General features: G+C 45.1%; 1 protein-coding gene across 11 annotated transcripts in view; it reads right to left on the reverse strand.

The window, feature by feature from the left end:
- The window catches only part of PTPRU (protein tyrosine phosphatase receptor type U), a 446790-nt gene that overhangs the window by 52217 nt on the left and 368211 nt on the right, over positions 1-26362 (reverse strand). For 6 of the 11 annotated variants that reach the window (XM_077337171.1, XM_077337170.1, XM_077337165.1 and 3 more), the window contains 6 exons: positions 21848-21924; positions 17389-17406; positions 12229-12265; positions 10119-10216; positions 9916-10032; positions 3544-3698 (listed from right to left, as the gene is read on the reverse strand). In XM_077337171.1, coding sequence (XP_077193286.1) covers positions 3544-3698; positions 9916-10032; positions 10119-10216; positions 12229-12265; positions 17389-17406; positions 21848-21924 — 502 coding nt within the window. The remainder of the gene's footprint in view (positions 1-3543; positions 3699-9915; positions 10033-10118; positions 10217-12228; positions 12266-17388; positions 17407-21847; positions 21925-26362) is intronic. The other 5 variants (XM_077337173.1, XM_077337172.1, XM_077337169.1 and 2 more) reach the window with 1 other exon arrangement.

Below are 26362 nucleotides of genomic sequence, written 5' to 3' on the forward strand. Positions count from 1 at the left end.
GGCTGGATGGAGTACCTGAAGCAGTCGGAGTGAGCTTAAATAGACTCTGGGGAATGGTAGAGGACAGGAAGGCCTGGAGGATCTTTGTCCATGGGGTCGCGATGAGTCGGAAACGACTTTGCAACTAACAAGAACAACAACAGGTTTAGAGTATGAAGTTGTTTGGCTTCTTCGCCTTTCTTCAGATTTGGATTTTTGACCTATTTCTTGACAGCGGCTTGAAAAAGAGTCCGATATGAATGAGATGCTGACACCCCTGAGACAACCTGAGGGCTGCTGGAATAAATTTACCTCCTGGGGCAACCTGCATATCTTCAGGACTGTCCTTTTCCCATGCCGAGCTACCAAAGCATTATAAATCTTCAGCAGTCCTGATCTGAGTGCCCTGGCCATCTAAGACTAGAGAGGTGGCAATTCAACAAAGGACTTTCTCAATCATGGCCCCAAAAACTTAGAATTCCCTCCCCAGGGAGATTCATTGGTTCCCCTCAAATATTGTCTTATTATAGTCTCCTGTTTTATCTGGAATGCACTTAATGATCCTCCCCTTTTGTTTAATTTAATAGATAATTCAAGGAAGATCTGTATGCCCCCCCCCCCCCTTTTCAGGATACAGCATTATGTATGGGGGCTTCAGGTTCCATCTGCCCCCTTCTTCCCTCCTCCCTTCATGAGACTGCTAGTGGGGGGAATGGATTGATTGTTGGAACTGGGGATTTTTTTTCACCGTATCTTTTCTTGATTTGTGATTATGGATCTCTTTTTTATGTTTTATGTCTGGGGTTTTAAGAGCTTATTGGGAATTTTAGTCAGACTGTTGTAACCCGCCAGGAGCCACTTGGGAGTGGCGGGTTATAAATTGAATGGATGGATGGATGGATGGATGGATGGATGGATGGATGGATGGATGGATGGATGGATGGATGAATGAATGAATGAATGAATGAATGAATGAATGAATGAATGAATGAATGAATAAGTAAATACACCGTCTAGTCCTATCTTGTCAGATCTTGGAAGCTACACCCAAAAGCAAAAAATGGTATCTTCTTGAGATTTATTAAATACAGTGATCCCTTTACTAAAGAGCTATTGCCAATGTGATATCCTGTATCTGCAGAAATTAATGCTGGTGACGTTATATCAACCCTACAATTGCAACCACTGAAGAAGTAACAGAAAGTGGGATTGAAGACCTGGGACCCCGTTCTGGTTGCAAAATTATTTAAATAACCTAAGACTGTATTTAATAAATCAAGAAGATACCATTTTTCGCCTATCGGTTTTGTTTGCTTTTGGGTGTATTTCTACGAGAAACCAATGGTGTTTCTTTATATGGACTGTGTTTGAGATCTTGGAAGCTAAGCAGGGTTGGTGCTGGTCAGGAACTGGATAGGAAACCACCAAAACAGTCCAGGATCACTATGCAGAGATTGGCAATAGCAAACCGCCTCTCGCCTTGAAAATCTAATGGGCTTGCCACAAGTCAGCTGCGGTTTGATCAAATCACAGCAACAAAAACATCTTTTACAAGTTTATTTTTAATCTCTTTAGCATTGACTGCCTTGAGGGCCATCTGCGCTCTAGCGCTGCCTCGGTAGACATTCCCTTTCTTAAAAGAAATTGGCAATATAGGAGGGGAGAGAGAGAGAGGGCAGGCTGCAGTTCTCATGAGGTGCCAGCCTTTCTCAGGTCCTGGAGAAGGAATGCGGAAGAAGGGAAGGGAAAGGAGGGGACAGACTGCAGCCAAGTATTTCTCAGTGCCTGCACCGAGGCAAATGTCAGGAGGAACTCAGGGATGGAAGAGAATCAAGTGAACGGCTTCTCTGGAGTTCCAAAATTCATGATGAACACTCAATATCAATCAATCAATCAATCAAGGATGAACTCCGCTAACTGCTGTCAGCAACTGATTATCTATTTGCCCATTATCCTCTTAATGTGGACCTATTTATTGCACCAAATGTTTCCCACGCAATTCAATCTCAAGTGAATACAAACAAATCCAAATGGCTGTATTTTTTTCCTATTTATCTCTGGAACCTGTTAACCAATTTCATTAGGCTGTATGTTACTTTACTCTCACATCCTACCTATATGTTTGAATTGATGACTTCCAGTCCATTATATTGTACCTGAGGAAGTGTGCGTGCACACAGAAGCTCTCATCTCGAATAAAACTTGGTCTTAAAGGTGCCACTGAACTCGAAATCGGAACCCTCATTATCACTAGACTTAAAGGGGGCTTGTAAAAAAAATTAAATATGGTCTCCAATTAATGTGGGCATGATGGAGTGTGGGGGGGGGCAGCCCTTCAGGGTGGGGGCAAAACATCCAATGGAAGTTTTCTGCTTGGGAATTACTTTGGCTTGGGGGCAAAAAAATTGGGAAAATAGCAGCAGTAGCACTCTTTAAAAATATAGGAAATATGCAAGCTGAATTCATGTTGAACACTGAAGGGTGGAAAATCAATGCAGAAGGGGGGAAAAAATTCCAACTGACACCTGCTCAGAAAGCGGGGTCAAATGCAGAAGTGAAAAAAATAATCAGACAGGAATTCACTGTGAAACCAGAGGAAACCACTAGTGCAGAAAAGACCTTGGTTACACCTGAAGGTTAAAAGCACAATTTTATATCACCCATTGGAGTCTTGGGATGACATCTGCTGTAAACTAAGCAGGAAGAAAGCTTTTTTTGTTTTTTGTTTTTAAGAGAGTTTATCCAGATCTGATAAATAAGACTGAAACCCATGATTAAGCTTAATCATAGAATAGCGTGGTGCTGTTCTGGAATTAAGTAATGACAAGAAGTCACCTTGAATATAGAGATCTTTTGTGTGTGTGTTTGAGTTTGTGCAGCTTCAAGACGAAGTGAAGATTCTGTTTGGTTCTGGAGGGGAGGGGTTGCGTCACCATTTAAAAGAACTATGTGAAAATTGCTCTCATAGATTTAAGTCTTTGATAATCTATAGATATGATCATTTACTCTGGTAACAGGTTCTGATCAACTTTAATTCCAAAGTCAGGATTTTTATCGTCCCTGATCTCAGTTGTCTCCCATCGTCATGAGGAGTACCATGCAAGTTCGAACACACAAATGCTATTCTGGACTATTTAGAATGCTCTGCAGACTCGTTTCTGAGGAGGCAAAGACCATTTATGCACTGGAGGTTTCATGCCGGGCTGCAGGCTGGAGTTTTAGTCATGGCAGGTTGCCCCACCTCTTCCTGCACCCACATGGGGGAGCATTTGGCCTGGTGCACCTCATCAGCCCCCGATCTGTGCTCCTGACAGGGGGGTGGGGCAGTGAAGTTCCCAGTGCATAAACAGTCAAACTGATTTTTAGACAGAAGAGGATAAGCATGGTGGATCACTGGAGGGGATGTGGTGACACATTCCCCCACCACTATATTTAGGACTACAAGAAGAGAATGTCATGTAGTAGGGCAACAGTAGTAGGTTACTGCACTATTATCAGAGCTTCAGATTTCCTCTCTGTGAACCACAGCTGCAGAGGTCAATTTTCTCCAGTCTCATTTCTTACCTGCAATGGATTACGATGGGTCCTGCATCAGGAGGCGTAGAAGCCTTCACCCTGCGAATGAATGCCAGGAGCCCAGTGGCATGGTAAGGCACCCCGTGTTCCGGCCATGATGTGAAGTGGAACTGCTTCACCTCATGCCTTGCAGAATACCCTCTCTGGAAAAGACAAGAACAAAGGGGAAGACAAGAAGAGAGTTACCCCTTTTGACTTGTGAGGTAGAGGTTGGTGTGATGCTGATTTGGTTTTTATTGTTTCACTGCCATATCCCATTGAGTTTCCAACAAGCAGACTCTTTGATGCAAAAGAAATCTCTTATTGAAGGAATTAGGCAAACAGAAGCAAGGAGTTCCTTGCTGAAACTGATTTGCAAATTAGTAAGTATACCTATATGGCCACCCGCAGGCCCTCTCTCCAATATAAATCTTGGCATGCCAGGTACAAAAGACCCTCCCAGCTGTGTTCCCACACTAATGCCTGTGTAAGCAATGGTAGATGGTACAACATTCCAGGTAGACTACTTTAGCCACCCAAGGTGAGGGCATAGATTTATCACGGGGAAAGTTCCGTGAGTATTTACTACACAATTAATGAGGCTCAACAGAACAAAAGAACAAAGTCATCACATGACAGAACCAAGAAAGCAGGCCAGAGAAACAGGCTAGGATCTACAGATTAATAAAACAACCGAACAATGCACGGGACCATTACATAATAAGGATTTGTGAACAGAATCTTGGCATTCAATACAAGTTTGATTTGGTAGTTGGTACTGCATTGCTTGTTTGTTGCATAATTTGTACTGTGTTTTTAATTATTTCATTTATATCAATTCCAAGGGCACCCCTCCCCATGAGTAGGCTCGCGGTTGCTCACAACCCATAAAACATTAAAATCATCTTAAAACATAAATCAATTTAAATTTCATTTCTATGCCGATTCTGCTTCCATTTCCTTGTATTGCTTGTATTGTGTAGTTTGTATTGCTCTGCATTGTATTTTAAATATTAAATAAAGAGTGATGAAAAACAGGATATGACACAGGGCACTTTGTGATGGAAAGCTGCCTCCTGGCTGTCCACAGGCCAACACCATGGTGCCCAAAGCTACCAGATTTATCCAGACTGCTTTTGTTGCTCAGTAAAAGTTCTCCAAGGTTCTTCCCAGCCTTGCCAACCTGAGATCCTTTCAACTGAAGAAGCCAAGGGATCTAGTGTCTAATAAATATTTTAAATAATTTTCTGCATGACCATCCATGGAAAGCTTCTAATAGGCAGCCTGCCTGAAATGACATGGTAGAGTTAAGATCGTCCCTCTGAGTCAAAAACGGAATTGCTGGCATCCATGTCTGTTATCTCAATGGCACAGCTGTCCAGCTGCTGCTGAAGGATGTCCCCTTTTCTGCTACACCTGTTTTCATGGAGGGCTTGGGCCTCAGCGGTACAGCATCAGTTTTCCCTGCAGAAGGGCCTAAGCTCAGTTCCTGGCATCTCCAGTGAGAAGGATCAAGTTTGTGAATGATCTCCAGTGCCATCAGAAAGAGCCCTGGAGAGCCAGAGTAGTACAGTGGTTAGAACAGACTTTCTCAACCATGGTTTTGTGATGGCCCTGGAAGGATTTCACGAACAGATGGCATTTAATTAATTTTTATATATTGTTTAAATTTGTTAATCTTTTATTTTATCCATCCATCCAGATTTTTATACTGCCCTTCCCTACGGCTCTGGTGACATGTCCATATATGGTCATGTCAACACTGCCCCCTCCTAATATGGCCAATGATGGGCCCTGAAGAGGTGGGAAGGGGAGGGACCCTGGATGGGCATGTACACAGCTATGCTTCCCAACCATATGTACACAGCTATGCTTCCCAACCATAGCTATGCTTCCCAACCTAAAAAGTTGAGAAAGGCTGGGTTAGAGTGTTGGATTAGGACCTAGGAGATCCAGGTTTGATTTTCCACTCTGCCACGAAAGCTCAGTCTGTGACCTTGGGGCAGTCACACGCTTGGGCCTGACCTACAGCATGGGGTTATTGTGAGAGTAAAATGGAGAACAACATAATTGTGGAGAAAGATGTGGTATCAATAAAATAAATAAATACTGATTCAGTATAAGACCGAATTGTGTGATCATGTGAGAATTCCTAAGGATAAAGGTGTGGTTCAGTGGGAGAGACTCTGATTGGCATACAGAAGGTTCCAGGTTCAATCCATGGCATCCACTTAAAAGGAGCTCTGGTAGCAGCCAATGAGCAAGATAAAGGTACAGGTAAGGGTATCCCCTGTGCAAGCACCGGGTCATGTCTGACCCTTGGGGTGACGCCCTCCAGCGTTTTCATGGCAGACTCAATACAGGATGGCCTTGCCAGTGCCTTCCCCAGTCATTACCGCTCACCCCCCCAGCAAGCTGGGCACTCATTTTAGCGACCTCGGAAGGATGGAAGGCTGTCAACCTTGAGCTGGCTGCTGGGATTGAACTCCCAGCCTCATGGGCAAAGCTTTCAGACTGCATGTCTGCTGCCTTACCACTCTGCGTCGCAAGTTGTGAGATCTTAAAAGTCCAATATCAGTCAGAGCAAAGCAGCTTCATAGTAAGGGGCAGGACAGTGCCTCGATGGTAGAGCATCTGATTGGCATGCAAAAGGTCCCAGGTTCAATCCCCAGGGCCATTCCGCACCAGGATCTACATAGCAAATTGGTTGCGGGACGAAAAAACGCCATTTTAAATAGTGGAATTTGTCGTTATGCATACCTGCCTTTATAGTGGAATCCAGTTGCGTTTCTATCGTTTCCCACAGGTTTCCGGTCTCGGCAAAAATCGCTAGCCAGGAAGTGATATTGCCGAGCTTTGTCCCGCCCCCGGCCGTCAAGCAGCCAACGGGCGGCCATTATCATGCTCCCGAAAAGCCCCTTTCCCTTTAAGGAAGGTTTAAAAAAAACAAAACACGTTACAACGAATCTGCGTTAATTCGTTGCAACGGAGAGACCCATCTAGCTAGCAGGTGGTGTTTGAGCTGCCATTTCATCGTTGCCATGCTCCCCCCGAGTGAAAAAAAAATACCCCCCCCCCGCACGGGCGCGATTTTTGGCCGAAAATAAAGGGGAAAATAAAGGGAAAATAAACGAGCAAACGGGGCTGCGTGGTGCTTGGTGACTTAAAACAGCTCTGGGGAGGGACTGCAGCCGGGGAAGCCTCGCTGGGTAAATGAAGGCTCGCCGGTGCGTTGATCTCCGCTCGCTCGGAGAAAAAAAAATAGCGATCGCTTCGCCGGAAGATCAGAGGAGAGAGCCAGGGGGAGGGACACTGCAGAAACCACAACAATGGCAAGGCACAGAACTTTCCCGCTAGTGTTGCAGATTGGTTGCAGGAGTGTAGCACTTTCCGGAGGGTGAATCCACTTTTTGGGATTCCCCTGAAAGCGCTACAACGAAGCGCTTTTTGCGGATCGGTTTCAGGAGTGTTGCAGATTGTCAACGGAGTTGTGCATAACAGCAAATCAATAGCGATTTCAATATGCAACCATTGTGCAATTTTGAAGGAGTGCGGAATGGCCCCCAGTATCTCCCGTTACAGTGATCAGGCAGTAGGTGATGTGGCTGCAAGTGTGTGCGTGCGGGGAGGAGGCATTTAAAAGGCGTGCCAAACAGCTAATCATGACATTCTTGACTGATTGGCGAGGCAAAGGCACAGAAAAAAAAGTCCTATTTGGATTCAGCTGAATCAATTTGCCCAAATCCAAACCAGTGAATTGTAATTTGGATTTGGCCCAATTTTTTTCTCCTGTGCACATGCCTAGACGATACTGACTCTGACAAACCAAGGGATGGACTTGGTATAAGGCAGCTTGTTGTATACGTGCAGTTAACCTTCAGTCCCTCGTTGTTGTGATAATATATCTTTGCTGTGTGGATATAATCCAGGTGGGAAATATCTGTAGGTTTGCTCGTTAATAGGTTTCCTGTTTCTTGGTGCTGAACTCCCGGATCCCTGATTAGGAGGCCCCTCCACCAAAGCCTAGAGAGCGGTAGCGAAAGGTCTCCAAATGATCACAAGGTAATTAGATCCCCAAAGCTCTTGGGTACTTCACTTGTAACAAGGCCGTGATTCAACATTTCTCAAGATTAGGTAGGTGAATTACAGTTGTGATGTCCCAAGATACAGGACTGTTCAATAATTGTCATGAAGCTTTCAACGCCCGTCTTGCAGATGGAAATAATTGTCCATTCCCTGGGCAATTACATGACACTTAGCCTGAAATTAAATGATCAAGAATGACCACATAAATAAAGGCCTGCTCTGCAGTATTTAGTAAGAGAATGTCTTCGGGTGTGAAGTGTTTGAAGTCTCAGACAGTAGAACCACCAGGTTAACAAAGGCAGACTTCGGGATGAACGCTGAAGGCCAATTAATGGGCAGTTTTGATTACATCATACAAAAGGTTGAAAAAGACAGAACAGAATCTTTCCAGCTTGTAAAAGAGATAAAGTGTCAAGATAAATCTCTGTTTATGGCAGGATGAATGAACACGGCTTGTTTTCTGTAATGGTATTCTTTCTCCTTCCTCCCTAAGGCGGTCAAGAGATCTTTTGGAAGAGATATAGGGCAGCTATAGGAAACACCGGAAACTCTGCCATAGAGTTTCTGGTGATTCCTAGAGCAACCCTTTATCACTTCTGTTTTCTTACTAGAAGTGAAGCAGTGCCACCATCATGGGCACACGCCAGAGTTTTACCAACATCGGAACGAAGCCGGGGTTACACATACACATATATTGCAAAAGCATATGGTACAACACCTATATAAAAATGTGCATAGATATAAAATCTGGTGGAACAAGCTCCCAGAAGAGCTAAGGGCCCTGCAGAATCTACCAGCTTTCCGCAGGGCCTGTAAGACGGAGCTCTTCTGCCAGGCATATGGTTGAGGCCAGGGCAGCTCTCCCACTAATCCATCAGAGGATCCCCTCCAATATTGAGATCTCTAACATCGAGATCATTGTTAGATCTACTGTATTGGTGCCACCCTCTTCTGAACATTATTCTCTCCACCAGGCTGAACTAAGATCAGAATTGTGACCACCGCCACTATATGTTATATGTAACTTTTAATTGTGTTTTAACTATTTATGTTGTAAACCACCCTGAGACCTATTGGGAGAAGGGCGGTCTAAAAATTAAATAATAATAATAAATAATAAAATGTACAATGGTTGAGAACCACTGCATTACAGCAAGGGAACATAGTAGTCAAAGGCAGATGGCAGAAACAAACAAACCAAAGAGCAACCAAAAAAGGAAAGTCTTGATAAGCTTAGCTCGGCTGTGAAGTGGGAATTCCGGATCCAAAGGTTTACTGTTGAATATGGCCTTGTTCTCCAGCTCTCTATTGATAAAAGGCTTCCATAGGAGCAACTGGTCCGTCAGCATTTGCTGTACAGCTCAACATAAGCATTGTACATGCTTCAGGGAAAGAGCTTATTTTAGCTCAAGTACTGCTGTAACTAACAGCCTGAATAGCTCCGATTCATCCAAGCTCTGCTAGGAAGCAAAGGACTTGGATGAGAGACCCCCCCCCTCAAGGAAGTCCCAAGTTGCTATGAAGAGAAAGGCAACAACAAGCCTCATCAGCAAATCTCTTGCCTTGAAAATCCCATGAGGAACTGCCACAAGTTGGTTGCAACTTGATGGAACATGATTGTTATCACTAGCTGCCCTCATAGCTCAAGCTAGGTTGAGTTCATCAGAGCTTGGCAGCTAGGCAGGGATGGCCATGTTTAACACTTAAATGGGAGACCATCAAGGAAGCCTGGGGTTGCAAGGCAGAGAAAGGCAAATCTAGAAGAAGAAGAAGAAGAAGAAGAAGAAGAAGAAGAAGAAGAAGAAGAAGAAGAAGAAGAAGAAGAAGAAGAAGAAGAGTTGGTTCTCATATGCTGCTTTTCTCTACTTGAAGGAGGCTCAAAACAGCTTACAGTCACCTTCCCTTTCCTCTCCCCACAGCAGACACCCTGTGAGGGAGGGGAGGCTGAGAGAGCCCTAATATTATTGCTCGGTCAGAACAGTTTTATCAGTGCTGTGGCCAGCCCAAGGTCACCCAGCTGGCTGCACGTGGGGGAGTGCAGAATCAAACCCGGCATGCCAGATAAGAAGTCCGCACTCCTAACCACTACACCAAACTGTCTCTGCTTATCTCTTATCTTGAAAACTGCATGAGGTGTCATCAGAAATTAGTTGTGACTTGATGGCGCTTAATTATTATCACATCAATCAGACAGAAATGATCATGGAAAAATTGTGTGCAATGTAACATCTCCCAGTATAAATTAACAACAATCCATGCGCAAACAGGACTGGGCTGCCATTCTGCAGAGCTTACCCTCTCCAGAGTGAATGTTCTCACGACATATTCTGCCAGCGTCTCCGAATTCACCTGGGTAATTTTAATATCTCCATACATGTCAGAGTCGTCTGGCCAATACTTGGAGCACTTCACCTGCAGCGACAAAAGAGGTCAATGGCTTCACCTGGGCAGCAAAACCTTCTTCTACAGCCACTGGAGGAAGAAAAGGAACCTCTTACCCTTCCCACTTCCACCAGTTTCGTTATCATCACTATACTGGAACAGTGTTCCTGCCACACCATCCGCCAGAAGTCATAGATCATCTCCTGTTTAGGGCCTGGATCATAAAGAGGGACAACACAGAGTCATCATAGAGAAAGCAACAGATGGAAATGCAAGGATAACGCAGAGATCACAAAGGGATTTTATAGTTTCAAATCACTTATGGCAGGGGTAGTCAACCTGTGGTCCTCCAGATGTTCATGGACTACAATTCCCATGAGCCCATGAGCGTTTGCTGGCAGGAGCTCATGGGAATTGTAGTCCATGAACATCTGAAGGACCACAGGTTGACTACCCCTGTCTTATGGCAGCCCTATGCTTGGTCTTCCTTTTTCCCTGCTGCCCTCAACTTCTCCTAGCAGATTGTAAGTTCCAGTGAATCTCATCTTCTCGTGATGTGACCAAAGTACAACAATCTCAGTTTAGTCATTTTAACTTCTAGGGAGAATTCAGCCTTAAATGTGCTCTAAAACCTACTTACACCAACACATTTATTTTTAACGTAAACAAAAGGCCGTGATCTTTTAAAACAGGTTCTATTGCCTGCTGTAGTCTGCAGATTTGCTTTTTATGCTGTTTTATGCTCTGACTTGTCTATAAAGTCTTGATTTCAATGGAAGTGTGGGTTTTTTGTACTACTGTAGTTGTGAGGTGCTCGATTAAGTTCTCCATAGAAGCAGCATACACATTTCCTAAAATAAATGGTAACAATCCTGCTCAACTTTGTCCTTTCTTTAAATGTCCCAGTGCCCATTAGTTCAGCAGCCGTTCCACTAGCACTGTAATCCCATACAGACTGGATTTCAATGGGGCTTACAATGGTGTAACTCTGTATAAGGTCACACTGGTAGTCATGCATCCTGGAGTACAGGAAGCTGAAATCTGTATGTTACCTCAGAGCTCATTCAATATTGTGGTTGCCAACCTCCAGGTGATAGCTCAAGCTCTCTAGGGATTACAACTGCACTCCAGGGGACAGAGATCAGTTCATCTAGACAAAATGGCCTCTGTGGAAAGTAGATTCTATGTCAGGGGTGGCCAAACTTTGTCTCTCCAGTTGTCCATGGACTACAATTCCCATGAATAGTACATGCTGGCAGGGGCTCATGGGAAGTATGACATCTGGAGAGCCACAGTTCGGCCACCCCATTATAGCCCATTAGTCGCTGCCCTCCCCAACCCGCCGCTCCCACCCAATCCTCAGACTGTACCTAAATCTCCATGGATTTCCCAAACTGGCATTAAGTACAGTGTGCAGATACAAAGGTATACCTGCCTCTGCTGGGAAAACTTAGAATGCAGTCTGGTTAAAATTCTAAGATGTAATTTGAGATAGGCTCTCAAGGAAAGCACATCTTTAAACAAAAAACATTGTAAGAATCAACCCATTTTTCAAAACCAGAACAAAGACAGAAAATTCTAGTGGGTTTTATCCCACCAGCCTTTTCATTCCATCTTGCCTAGTTCCCTTCTTCACTGCAGGTCAGTTCCCACTTGGCTTTGGTCCTTGTAAAACAAGACAACTCTGAATAAATTTGCTTGTAAAATTATTTTCTTTAGCCGGGTGGCCATGGACACCTTGTAGGACTTCTGTCAGAGAAAATCTCACTGAGAGAGAACTTATGTTGAATAGTACAATAAATTGAGGGGTCTGAGGATCATAAAAGCGAATAGGAACTTTCACTGAGGTAAAGAACTTTTATTTAAAAAAGAAAACAACTCTTTTAATTAAGCAAGGTAATAAAAACAGATACAAGTATAAGTTAGAAGTATTGTAAAACCACATATACAAGAAGTCAGAATCTCCTAGCACACATGGGTCCCACATGTGTCCAACAGTATATTTTTGGTGGTTCTCCCCCATTGACCAGGAGAAAAGCTGGGAGGATGCCCTCCCATAACTACCAACCTTTTACAAAAATTCCATGGAGCTGAAAGGCAGAGAAACACACGGTTTGGTGGGCCTCCCTGGGAAAGAGCTGTGGTAGTACCATTCAGAACCTCCCTGCTCTAAACATCAACAGTCCTGAATTAATGAACATTCGGTTCCAGAGCAAAGATTCATACCTTGAGTGGCTATGAAGTGGTTGGATCGGTGGTAGCCCTGTGAAGGAATAACAAAACCATGTTATGTTTCCAGAGAAGAAAATCTGGGTAGGGCCCAGCTGGAGCAAGCTAGCAAGTCTGCGATCTGCACTTTCACTGAAAGCCAACAAAAGCAAAAGTCCCCTGTACCTACGCTCCTCCGAAAGGGTTTTCAATACATTAAGGTCACACCCAAAGAAACATTACCTTTGCACTTGTAAATGAAGTCTCTCCAGCCAAAGCCTTGTCCTGTTGTTGACATCCTATGGTGCCATCCTAAGGGACATTACATCCTTCTAAGGCAGGGGTAGGCAAGGGCTCCTAAGGCATTCGCTGGCAGGAGCTCATGGGAATTGTAGTCCATGGACATCTGGAGGGCCGCAGTTTGACTACCCCTATTCTAAGGCGTAACTGTGCTTAGAAACTCTTGGTAGCCACCAGCTTTCCTTGCCATAGGATGGTGTTACATTTTTGTCAATTTAAATATTATAGGCAAAAGGGGGTTTGGATGAATTGACTCGGTACCCTTAACCAACTGGAAATGCCAGGCTCTGGCTCAAAAAGGGACTCATCTACCAGGAAGTCCTTTGTTGGACTTAACGATCAGCGCAGTGTAGTGCAATAGATTTGTGGATGAAGGCTGGAGAGACTCCAATTCAGACCTACCTAGCATGGTGGTTGTGATTATTAAAATGCAGAGAAACATGGACACTGCACCGAGCCCGCTGGCGGAAGAACAGGACCCAAAAAATGGAATAGATTCCAGTTCACGTCTGCCACTTAGGAAATGCTTCCAACTAGTAAGTGGATGACTGAGACCAAGAGGTCAAAGGTAAGCTGGTCAGAAACCCTCAAGGAGAGCCAGCTTGATGTAGTGGTTAAGAGTGACGGCTTCTAACCTAGAGAGCCAGGTTTGATTCCCCACTCCTCCACATGCAGCCAGCTGGGTGATCATGGGCTTGTCACAGTCCTGTTAGAGCTGTTCTCACAGAGCAGTTCTGTCAGAGCTCTCAGTCCCACCTAGCTCACAGGGTGTCTGCGGCGGGGAGAGGAAGGGAAGGCGATCGTAAGCCGCTTTGAGACTCCTTCAGGTAGTGAAAAGTAGGGTATAAAAAACAACTCTTCATCATGGACAGAAATGGGAATCAAGCCAGGAGTGTTATTCCCTTGGATCAGGGTACAACACTCTCAGTTATTATATCTATTGTCCAACAAAAAAGTGTTCCTGAATAATCAATCCATGTTTGTTTGTTTTTTAATTTCTTTTAAAATGTAATTGTGGGTTGCAAGTGCCATCTTTTATAAGGTGACCAAATTTTAACATTGGTAAAACGGGACACCATTGACTGGGGAGGTTCTTGATTAAAAATTTGGTCTATATGGATCAACAAAAAGTTTCATAGAACGCATAGAACACAAAAATAGTATTGTAATATATATTGTTTAATTTCAACATAAGTACAATTTGCCAGGTGCCCCCAGATGTCCCTCCAAAAGTGGGACAATCTGGTCACCTTAATCTTTTAAGAACTAGTCTCCTCTCCGTTACAAGAAGACAGATTGTAGAATGGGAATCCTTATTGAAAGTGGGGTGGTTCCTACCTCTGTCTTTGCACTCCACCAACTCTGAAGCTTCCCTCCATCCTAAGAAGCCTTCCTTCCTTCAGCTGAACTGGCTATTTGTCCAATGGAAAAAACACTTAAGCTGGGGAAAAAAATTCCTTAGGCTGAATGGCTCACTGGAGGAAGTTTCTGTGTAAAACCTCCTAACAGGAGGTTAGCTCTCCTCATTGGAGAGGCAGCATGGTGTCATGGTTAAAGTGTCAGAATAGGATTTAGGAGACCCAGGTTCAAAACACCACTTGTCCCATGAAGGTTTGCTGGCTGACCTTGGGCCAATCGCACACTCTCAGCTCCATCACCTCACAGGGTTGTTGAGAGGATAAAAGGGAGGAGAGGGGGACTCTATAAGCCAGTTTGGGTTCCCAATGGGGAGAAAGGCAGGATATAAATAAAATACATACAATTATTATTATTGTTATTGTTGTTATTATGTCCTTGGACTCCTATGCCGCCACTCCTGGGATTGCCAGCTCACAACATTTTGAAATATACAATAAAAGGTTTCAGATTGTGGTCTCTCTCTCTCACACACACAAACACAAACACACCCACCATTGTTTAATTTATACCAAGCTGCCCTGAGTTCTGCAAGGTAGAAAGGCAGCTAATAGTTTTTTTTACAAGAAATGCTATAGAGACCCTGTCCATATTTTCCCTCATAAGCTTTGAACAATATAGGATCTAGATCAGGAAAACCCTCCAAGCCCATTGAGCCCAAATGGAATAAGAGCTCCCTGCAATACAATGCAAGCAGAAAAGAGCCTTAACACCCACAAGTTATTCCACTTGAGATCCCTGTAACACAGGGCCCAATTAAACTCAGGATGTTTTTAAACTCCTCCTTGGTAGGAATTCTCCAAGGAACAGACCTTTCCAATTGGAGGTCTCTGTTGTGGAACAAACTGCACGAAGATTCTCTCTGATTTGATTTTAAAATTTTATCAATTGCCAAATCCATGTTGTTTACCTGTCCTAAATGTGCAGGAAGGGCAGGCTGTTAAAATATTATTTATATATTTTATTTGCTCATTTCCACTGTATAATCTAGATGTATTCTGAAGTGTGTGTGTGGGGGTATTAGATATTCTTTTGTTAGATATTATTGCCCGGCCCATGCAGACTGTAAGATCTACCAGGATATGCAGAAGGAAAGGTGTAATTTCCACTCTTTTCCGCCTTCCTGCTGCAGGCCCCATATGCCATTTCTGAAGGTCCTCTGTTCCTTAGGAGTAGTGTTTTGGGAGGACCAAGGATCCATAGGAGAGGGTGAAGGCAGGAAAGTCCTGTCCCATGGACGGAAATGCTTTCTGTTAGCGGAAAACTGAGTATAGATCCAAGCTATCGAATACATTTAAAACACCCACCCATCGCACAAAGCAAATCCATGAAACATTCCTGGCACATCCTCAGAAGGGCCCATTATGGACGGCCGCCGAAACGGCGATTTCGGGTCACATGGAAAACGCGGAAGGGGAAGACGTGACACACACCGGTTATGCACGAGGCGGGGTGCGACGGCAGCAAAACCCAGAATAACCAATTATGCACGCGGCGATCCGGGCGCCGCTTCTGGTTGCGCCCCGGTCACCCGGAAGCTGCGCTTTCTTCCGCGTTTCGCAAACGCGGTTTTTTCGGCGGCATGCACTGAAGCTGCGGCCGGTTGCAGCTGGCACCGTGCGTTATTGGTGATTTTAGTCGCTGCCATTCCACCCCGAATGTGCGCTAAAACCCCCGTGCATAATGGGTCAAGGAGGGGGTCGAGAACACTCAATGCAGCAAAGCCACAGAACGAGTGTGGAATGGAATGAGAAATATTCACACCCAATCAGGATGGACACCTGCATTTGCCTGCCCCACTCTCATGTTTGTTTGTGTGTGCATCGGGGGGGGGGGGTCTGATTCTTACATGAAAAACAGAGCACAGGCGAAGGGACTGAAAGGCCCCCCCTTACCTCACTGCCCTCTGTTATTTCAGGTAGTTTTCTCCTCAGGCCCACTTAGTTCCACACAAGGCCCAAACAAAATTGCTCTGGGTTTGGTACAAACTTGTCCTTGCCCTCCCCCGCATCCCCTGTATCCTAAACCTGATAACTATGAAATAAAAGTGTCTATTTTATTGGTGACATGACATAAATAACTCCTACCATGATGATGGGTATGCCGCCCAGGGATAGGCCCTCACGACTCCCAGGTCTTGGTAAAATGTACCCCCTCTCATGCTTAGGCCCCATGTACAATATCAGATAAAATGCTTCATAATGGCCCATTATCCATGGAGTGAAAGGTCCGCATTCGGGGTGGAATGGCGGCGGCTAAAATCACCAATTATGCATGCTGCAGGTGGCAACCGGACGCAGAGTCAACATATGCTGCCGAAAAAGTCACTTTAGCGAGATGCGGAAGAAAGTGGAGCTTCCCGGGACCAGGATGCAACCAGAAGCGGCTCCGGAGTAGCCGCGTGCATAATCGGATACTCTGGATTTTGCCGCCGCTGCGTTCCATCCTGTGCGTAAGCGGTTTGCTTTGCTTCTTCCTCCTCTGCGTTCTCCATGCCGCCGTTTCAGCGGCCGTGCATAATAGGCTATCAAGGCAAAGGTGGAAAAGAGGGTGTGGCTCCCCTCACTTGTGTAGCTCCCCTTCCTTGTCTAAAAATAACTGATCCACACACACTACATGAATGAACAAGATATGCATGAAGAAAAAATAATCTCTGGATTAATAGCCATAAAGGCAATGCCAGGATTGCATATACCCCAAAAGGAGTCCAAGCAAATAACATTTTTCCACATCCATTTAGGAAAAAGAATAGTGCGTAAAGTGAGCACAGTATCCTAAACCAAGATTAAAGATTAAACCAAGATTAAAGGCTTACTGCTCTGAAAATCTGATGTAATATATACATGAGTAATGGGCCTATAAAAGAATTTTGTTCTAGTGTTTTCTGACAACTTCAGGACACTTTATTTGTGTATTCTCTCTTGTGGTTTCCAGAAGGCTTGAAACAGCAGTACTCAAATTTTTACTTGACTCTTAAGGTCTCAAAAGGCATTTTCTTACCAGAACAGACCAGGGGTCTCTCTACTCTTCAGAGCTATCACTCTATTTAGAGTACGGAAATTCCTTCTCTCTTTAGAAGATTGATTTCCTTTCCTTTACCAGAATGGGAGCCTCTATCTAACTACCTCCTCTTCCTTGCCAACTTTCCCCAGCTCTGTCGGGAGAGTTGAACTCTGAATAAAAATGAATTCTGAATGAAAAATCCTTCCCAGCATTCAGATCTAAAGTCTCTCTCTGCTCAGCTGACACTAACCAATCAGATTACCTGTCACTCAAGGCATTAACCCTTCACAGTCTTTCAGTGGTACAGCACATCTAAGCCTTTTAAAAGTTCAGTCCACCACACAGGCACCTTGATAAAGTAAGAAGAGACCCCTTCAATGAAAATCTAGGCAATCAAAAATGGGGGAACACAAAAGAAGAGAGAAAAAAGAGAGAAAGACATACATAACACATACTTACTTCTCGGTTTATCCGAATCTTAGCAAGCCCAATCGGACACAGGTTGAAGAGAAAAAGAGATCAGAGACAGACAGATTAGTAAGACACAATCTGAGAAGCTGATTTGAACATTTAGTAGCAAAAGGAGTACACTGGACAGCAACATAGAGGAACCAAGAGGGAACAGAAATGGCAGGATAAAGGATTTGGGGATGGGACAGCTTCATTCTTTTACCTTGAATGAACTGTGAGCAAGATTACGCAGCACTAGAAAATGACCCCAATTTCCAGTCTGAATACTCAGAATCTTCAAAAGTGGAATTTTCTTCTTACATTTTCGAAATGCTGGTGCCTTTCCATGCATTTAAATTCAGGAGTCATTCCAGAACTGCAACAGTGTTTAAGGATACTCTTGCAGACTTTTTATTCTACCATAAGCTTTCATGGACGCTTGCAGCATTTCCCCACCACGCTAGGGAGGATCCATTCATGGCATCTGATAAGTTGGCTCTGTACTACAAAATACTAGAATACAAATGTGTTCGTCCTAAACACCTGTTGATTTTGGTTAGGTGATGTGGGTGAAACAAGCTACCTATCTTCAAAAACTATTTAGGATGTTCAGGACGGATGAAAGATAGCATGTCTTTGCATGATACATCAGTCACAGGCAGAACTCCCTGGCCAAAGATGTGGAGGTAGGCAGCTACTACCTTATATGGCTTCAAATCCATGGAAAAATAGAAATCTATCCCTAGCATATAAAAAACAACCCCACGTTATTGGAGTGGGGAAGATCAATATTGGGAAAGCTGCTCCTTGCTGGCTTTTCAAGTCATCCCTGATGAATGGCCATTAAGGTTAGGCAAGGTATTCCCTGTGCAAGCATCAGGTCATGTCTGATCCTTGGGGTGACACCCTCTAGCGTTTTCATGGCAGACTCAATACGGGGTGGTTTACCAGTGCCTTCCCCAAGGCCATTAGCCACTTGCTAAATGGTACCTCCATGTTCAGAGCCAAAATACTGGCCATTGTCTTTGTGCCTTACTTATAGGCTTCCTGGAGGGCATCTCATTGGCTACGTTAGGAAGAACAGTCTGGACGAGATGCGTCCTATCCTTCTTGTGTTCTTACAGTCAATAGTTGATATCACAGCATGCCTGGCACCAAATACTTTCAGGTTCTAAATCCTAAACTCAGATAAGCAAATACTGAAATCAACACTTCTCCGGTTGTTCAAACACAGCTTATCAACCCTTTGAGAAGTATTCAAACATCCGGTGAATATCTGCCCCGAAAATGATGGAGAGAATTTTTCAAGCACGAATCAACTAAAGATCCAGAATAAACCTTTTTGAAGGCTGTGCCCTGGTAGTGGTACTCAGAAGAGAGGGACTGCTTCTGCTACTTCCACTCCCTTGTCTGGGTTTTGGGAACACAGACTATGCCCTTTCACATAATCTCAGGTGCTACTAAAGATTCTGCTTGAAGCCATGCAGAGCTGTTACTGGTCAAGAAGTGATACTTTGTGATCTAGATACTGAGTTGTAGTAACTTAGTGATTCCAAGGTAGATGAACCAAGCAAGCAATTGTGTATGGGGAGAAACAATGACAGTGCAAGAGAGTTTGCAAAATCCCCAGGTCCAACCTCCAATTACAGCATCTTAAGTAATGGCTATATTACAGAGTGGTAACTGTGCCAGTTAGTAGCAGCAACATGAAACAGGGCTCCAGTAGCACTTTAGAGCAGAGATTCCCAAAGTCCATGGCCTTTCCCCTCCTGCTTTAATGGACCCAGCCACTAGCTAAGAGATTTGCCTATTCCATTGCTCCCCCTTTGCTCCTCCCAAGCATGAGTGAGTTCTCTTGTGGTTAACGCACCTGGGAAGGGGAGGGGCCTGCACAGCTACCCCCGCCTTACTGCCTCCTGAAACTGCCTCCTGTCTCCCCCCCCCACACACACACACACCGCCGTCCACCTTGAGCCCGCCTGTTAACATGGGTGGTGATGTCAGTTCTGGTGACATGGCACTTCCAGGGGAGTGGCAGGGAGATGTGGCCAACTGACATCACTTCCGGGGCTCCTCAAAGCATGAAATATTATTTCAGGACCTCCTCCTGTTTCAGGACCTTCTAGCACTCCTCCATGGTCCAGTGCTAGAAAAGGGCTACTTTAGAGACTGAGAAAACATTCTAGCATAAGTGTTGGTGAGTCAAAGCTCATTTCATTAGGGTGAAGTTCTGTGGCAAAAAAACATTTATACTCAAAATTGCACTATTTCTCCAATGGATGCACACATTTATTTACTTATATTAGATATTAGGTTTATATCCTGCCCCTCCTGGAAATATCAGCGCAGGGTGGCTTACAGATAAAACAGGGAACAACAGTCCCATCAACCTCACTATTTAAGAATTAACACAATTAAACAACAAGATGGCAGTATAAAAATTCCTCTAAAACTCCCATCAACTTCCCTGTTCACACATCCGGCCAACAATGTAGTCCAAGATGATATACAGGACATCATATCTATCTAGCCATGCATCTAATGCTTGGTGCTTGACATAGGGCGGAACCATCCGATCGTGACTCCGGGAACTGCCCCAGCCTCAACCAAATGCCTGGCAGAAGAGCTCAATCATGCAGAACCTTGGTAGCTCCATCAGGGCCCTTAGCTCTTCCAGGAGTTCATTCCACCAGTTTGAGGGACAGGGCTGAAAAAGAACTTTCCCTGGTCGAGACCAGGCAAATATCCTGGGGACCTGGGATGACTGGTAGATTCATACCCGCAGAGTGAAAAGCCCTGTGGGGTGCATAAGCAGATAAGCGGTCCCTCAGATAAGCAGGACCCATGCCGCGGGTAGCCTCTGATGAAGCAAATTTTGACTCACAAACACTTAAGTGGGAATAAATCTTGCCAGTCTCTAAAGTACTATGGGACTCCCATTTCAGAAAAATTCCAAAGGGCGTACTTATTTTAATGTACCTTCCAATACCACCTTAAATGCCCCATCAGCCCTGAAACTTGTCTGGATTATTCTGCTTGCTGCAGATAAATCCAGCTACCCGTCTGGAATTCATCAGTTATATTGTGATTCAGCGCTGAATGGCAGAAAGAACGTCTTGATGGCTGCTTCACAGCCATGGAACTGTTTCGCCCTGGCAATTCATCAAGCGATTTTGCAGGGGAAGAATAAGAGAGAATTTCCGAGCCCCACTTGCGGAAACAATGGTGGCAGAAAGTGTCCTCAAGTCGCAGCTGACTTATGGCAACCTTGTAGGGTTTTCAAGGCAAGAGAGGAACAGAGGTGATTTGCTACTGCCTGGCTTCTGCGGAGCAACCCTGGGTTTCCTTGGTTGTCTCCCACCTGAATACTAACTAGGGTCAACCCTGCTTAGCTTCCAGGATCTGACAAGCTCCGGCTAGCCAGGGCCATCAGGCTCTGGGCTGCTGTCACAATACCATCTTGTAATATGGGTTAAAAAACATCCCTAAAATACATTTTGCTTGGCAGAGTGAACCAGGGATAGAATCATAGAGTTGGAATGGATCTCATGGGTCATCTAGTCCAACCCCCTGCACTATGCAGGACACTCACAGCCCTATCACTCATCCACTGTCACCTGCCACCCCCTTGAGCCTTCACAGAATCAGCCTCTCCGTCAGATGGCTATCCAGCCTCTGTTAGAAAATCTCCAAAGATGGAGAACTCACAACCTCCCGAGGAAGTCTGTTCCACTGAGAAACTGCTCTAAAGGTCAGGAACTTCTTCCCGATGTTTAAACGGAATTTCTTTTGAATTAATTTCATCCCATTGGTTCTGGTTTGTCCCTCTGGGGCAAGAGAGAACAATTCTGCTCCATCCTTTATATGGCACCCTTTTAAATACTTGGTTATCAAGTCCCCTCTCAATCATCTCCTCTCCAGGCTAAACAGACCAAGCTCCCCCAACCTTTCCTCATACGTCTTGGTCTCCAAACCCCTCACCATCTTTGTTGCCCTCCTCTGGACACGCTCCAGTTTGTCTACATCCCTCTTTAACTGGGTTGGCCAAAGCTGAACACAGTACTCCAAGTGAGGCCGAACCAGAGTATGGTGCATGGTGACCAAATATTCTACCACTAAGCCTCAGCCTCTCCATATATAGACATACATCTGATTCTGCCTTGAACTGCTATTCCACCATAATTTCCCATGTCTTGGGGTTCTTCCTACTGAAAAGGGGAAGGAGGTATTTGTTTTTAAATTGACAATGATTCAGGAAGAAAACAGAAAAAGCTTTAAAGTCATGGGGTAGGGGAAGTAGGATCTCAAAGGGTTAGAAGGAGAAGAGAAAACAAGGGGTACGAGGAAGACTAAGATCAATCATATGGCACAACCGACAATGTTTCTAAGAGACAACAAAGGGAAAAATGACTTGGGGATTTTGCCATAAATGGCTAGTAGAAACAGACCAAAGCCCTGATGTACTTACATCAATGTAATTGGCATTGATATAGTCTGAGTTGGGATCACCAAGAAGGGGGTGGAGCTTAACTCGATGCCGATCATCTGTAAACAAAAAGAGATGTGACCATGAGGGGTACAACAGTGGCAAGAGATCTTTGGCTCAAGTAGTTCTCAGAACATCTTGGAGAGAAGTGAACATCCTAAGGAAATAAAAGATACTCTACAGCAGGGGTAGTCAACCTGTGGTCCTCCAGATGTTCATGGACTACAATTCCCATGAGCCCATGCCAGCAAACGCTGGCAGGGGCTCATGGGAATTGTAGTCCATGGACATCTGGACCACAGGTTGACTACCCCTGCTCTACAGTGCTTCTCAGTCCAGGGCTTCTCACAATATACTGAAACCTTGATATGCAGTTCAGACTTGATGCAGTCTGCAGAGCCCTTGCAGTTCACATATAGATGGGAAATGAGATAATTCATTCTTAGTCACTATAATTAACGATTATATCTAATAATAAAGTGTGTGGCTCCTGCCAGTCACAGAAACGTCACAACTTGGCTATCTGCAGACAAGGAAACTGCTCCTAAATATTCTGAGCACTCTCTGGACATGTAGAAAAATGTGCCTTTGTAAATTTACCAGCAAGCGCACGCACACTGTTCATGCTCTAGATCAGCCTTATCTCAGATTTTTTACCATTGAGAAAACCCTGAAACATTCTTCAGGCTTCGAGAAACCCCAGAAGTGGCGAATTATGGAGAATATGGTTGGCCCACAAGGTGCCCCTCCCCTTCTTGCCCCCTCCAGATCCATCGTTGGCCATTTTGGGAGAGGTGACTCCATGACTGAGTCAATCCATCTCATGTTGGGGCTGCCTCTTTTCCTGCTGCCTTCAACTTTTACTAGCAGTATTGTTCTAAGAAAGACCAAAGATAGAAAGTACTTGGGAATGAGTTAAATGGGAATGGGGCACAGAGGCAGATAGGACAACTGGCCACTCCCTACCCACCGTTCCTCACAAGCTTCCAGGATGACCTTTCTAATAAAGGCAAAGGTATCCCCTGTGCAAGCACCGGGTCATGTCTGACACCCTTGGGGTGACACCCTCTAGCGTTTTCATGGCAGACTCAATACGGGGTGGTTTGCCAGTGCCTTCCCCAGTCATTACCACTTAACCCCCAGCAAGTTGGGTACTCATTTAACCAGCCTTGGAAGGATGGAAGGCTGAGTCAACCTTGAGCCGGCATCTGGGATTGAACTCCCAGCCTCATGGGCAGAGCTTCAGACTGCATGTCTGCTGCCTCACCACTCTGCGCCACAAGAGGCTCTGACCTTTCTAATACCAAGGTTTAAAGTTGACTGCCTATTCGAAAGGCAGAAAAAAAATGAACAGAGTTGGAGTTCATGTCAACTCTGGGGATTCTGCAGAAAACATATGGCGTACATTTACAAGACCTCCCTGCTCCTCCTCAGAGGAGGATTGAGCATGTTCCCTGCCCTTTGACCATCAACCAAAGAGAGGGACATAGCTGGAGGAAGAGCCATTGGCTTGCTCAAGCCCCTGAGAGCTGCTGGTGCCATGGAGTGGGAGACTTGGGTCTGCAGTAGGGAACTCCCCTATCATTTAACCCTGCCTCCAGCTTCTTAAGGCCCCACACTGGTCCTATTTCTATTCCAACTTTCTTCCACAGCATGCAGAGAAGCATAGATCTGGATCTCAAGCAGTCTCCGATTCAGACCCAGCCCAGATCTAGACTTGCTAAGCTTCCACAAGGCTTCCCAGCTAGAGCTGATGTTAACCAAGAGATATACCACAACCCAATGGAACATCTGGTGCAGACTGCTTGTTGCCTGAGCTTTGACATAGCAGAGGAAAACAGAAGTGTTGCAATGAGACACGCACCTGTGCTTGATCTAGGGAGCTCCCCCCTCATGCTGTAAATCCACAGGCATCTGCTCTCTCAGCCCTTCCACCCCCCACAGCTGGTTGACGAGTGGGGTGGAAACAGCCTTTGGCCGCCACTGAGCTGTTTTGAACAATTTGCTCTCATTTTTGTCATTATGTTAACAAGGATTTTCAATTTGCAAAATACAGAGGGGAGACAGCTATAATTAGAAGCTACAAAAATAGCTGGGGAGGATGATGTCGAGAATCCCCAAAGTGGCAAAAGCAGCTTTCGGCTGAAATATTTTGTCTAAAAAATTCCAACTGGAATTGTGCGCTCTCATCTCGAAGGGACGAGAGGGGGAAAGCAGCTTTCCCTGGTCATTCAGCCTTTCCTAATGTTTCTTGACCACCAACAGACTTCCACACACTCCTCTACATTGAGCCATGGTCCTTGCCAGCCTGGTGTGGTGGTTAGGAGTGCGGACTAATCTGGTGAGCTGGGTTCGATTCTGAGCTCACCCGCATGCAGCCAGCTGGGTGACCTTGGGCTCTCCACGGCACTGATAAAGCTGTTCTGACCGAGCAGTAATATCAGAGCTCTCTCAACCTCACCCACCTCACAGGGCGTCTGTTGTGGGGAGAGGAAAGGGAAGGTGACTGTAAGCCGCTTTGAGCCTCCTTCGGGTAGAGAAAAGTGGCATATAAGAACCAACTCTTCTTCTTCTTCAGTAATCTCAGGGCTCTCTCAGCCTCATCTGCCTCACAGGGTGTCTGTTGTGGGGAGAGAAAAGGGAAGGCAAATGTAAGCCACTTTGAGACTCCTTCAGGTAGAGAAAAGTGGCATATAAGAACCAACTCTTATAAGAACCAACTCTTGCTCCTAAAGTAGCCATTTCTGGGACATGCCCACTCCCTATTCTTAGCATCTATTCACAAGTTCAACAATATTGGGGACCCATGATGTAGTATGAGCCTCTTGTGGCACAGAGTGGTAAGGCAGCAGAGATGCAGTCTGAAGTCTCTGCCCATGAGGCTGGGAGTTCAATCCCAGCAGCCGGTTCAAGGTAGACTCAGCCTTCCATCCTTCCAAGGTCAGTAAAATGAGTACCCAGCTTGCTCGGGGGTAAACGGTAATGACTGGGGAAGTCACTGCCATGAAAATGCTGGAGGGCGTCACCCCAAGGGTCAGACATGACTCGGTGCTGGCACAGGGGATACCTTTACCTTTTACCTATAATGTAGCAGTCTTTAATAGTGTAAGGTTACGTTTGGTGTAAGTTGCATCAAAGCCTACTGGGGAAAAGGAAGAATGGCTCTTCTTCAGTGGTTTGTCTTTGTTCGTAACAGCTGGAGCAAAATGTAACCTTGTGAGCCTGAAAAGGACTAGATTATAGGTCACAGATCTGTGGATGTGCCTCCCTTTCTAACACAACGGGATTTGATACAGTTCCTCACGTTGTGGGGCCCCCCCAACCATAAAATTATGCAAGTGTTCTTTCACAAAAATTAAACCAAAACTGACCAATGTCATGAAGATCCATGGTTTATGATTGTATTCAATTGTCCCCCCCCCGGGGGTTTCTCCGTTCAGCTCTGCCTCTTGTCCCACCATGCTGATCTCGCTCTTTCCGCTGCTCCAGACAGACGAATGCGCTATCTCGATCTACCCCGCAAGGCTGTTGTGTGGATGGAGCCCCCCTCCCCTGGCCAAGCTGCTTGCCCTGCCGCAACCCCTGTGAAAGGGTCGTTCGACCCCCAAAGCAGCCCCGAACCCCAGGTTGAGAACCACTGGGCTAGGAGGACATCTCGATCTTTCTCTTCAACGGCCATTTTTCTCCAACTGCCAACCACCTGAATCAAGAGCTCTCAGCCTCTTCAAGGTGGGGGAGTGGCCATCAAGACAGTACCGGGGGTCCACTCTGAAACAGCAGGTGGAGGGCTTTGACTGACACCTTTTGCTTCCCTTTCCCCTGCTTTTCTCAGAGCAGCAGGAAGAGGAGGAGACAGGCAGAAAGAACTGGTGTGATCTACAGTCCTCTTGGTGATGTTTGCCAAATTGTGCTTTACATTAAATATGTGTGTTCATGAATGGTTTATAAGGGGGATTCATAAATCATGAGCAGATGTTATGAGCATGTTACCAATATTAGGAACATGGGTTGCAGGCTTCTTTTTTAAAAAAGGCACATATGGAAACGGTGTACTGGTTGACTGTTTTATTCTGGGGCTCCTCCCCATCGAAGGATGATGATTACAGGTTTCTAAAAATGCATCCAATATTTAAATATATTTAGGCACACGCTTCTCAATTTAATTATGGATTAGAGCTCTTTAATAAAATAACAGAAGAAGAGGCTAAGCCCACCTAATTCTTACTGCAGGTATTCAATATCCAGCAAAGTAAATCAATAATAAACTCCACCTTTACTGGATCAGGGCTCAGAGAATAAAAGGAATTTTGGTCCCGTTTATTTAGATATTCGTGCCCTATCTTTCTCACCAATGGGGAGCCAATGTGGTTTACTCTATCATTCTTCCTCCTCCTCCGTTTTGTCCTCACACCAGCCTTGTGAGGTAGGTCAGGCTGAGACTGTGTGATTGGCCCAAGGTCATCCAGGAAGATGCCGTGGCAGAGTGGAGATTAAAAC

Source organism: Paroedura picta, chromosome 5 (assembly GCF_049243985.1).
Source record: "Paroedura picta isolate Pp20150507F chromosome 5, Ppicta_v3.0, whole genome shotgun sequence".
NCBI classification, from domain to species: domain Eukaryota; kingdom Metazoa; phylum Chordata; class Lepidosauria; order Squamata; family Gekkonidae; genus Paroedura; species Paroedura picta.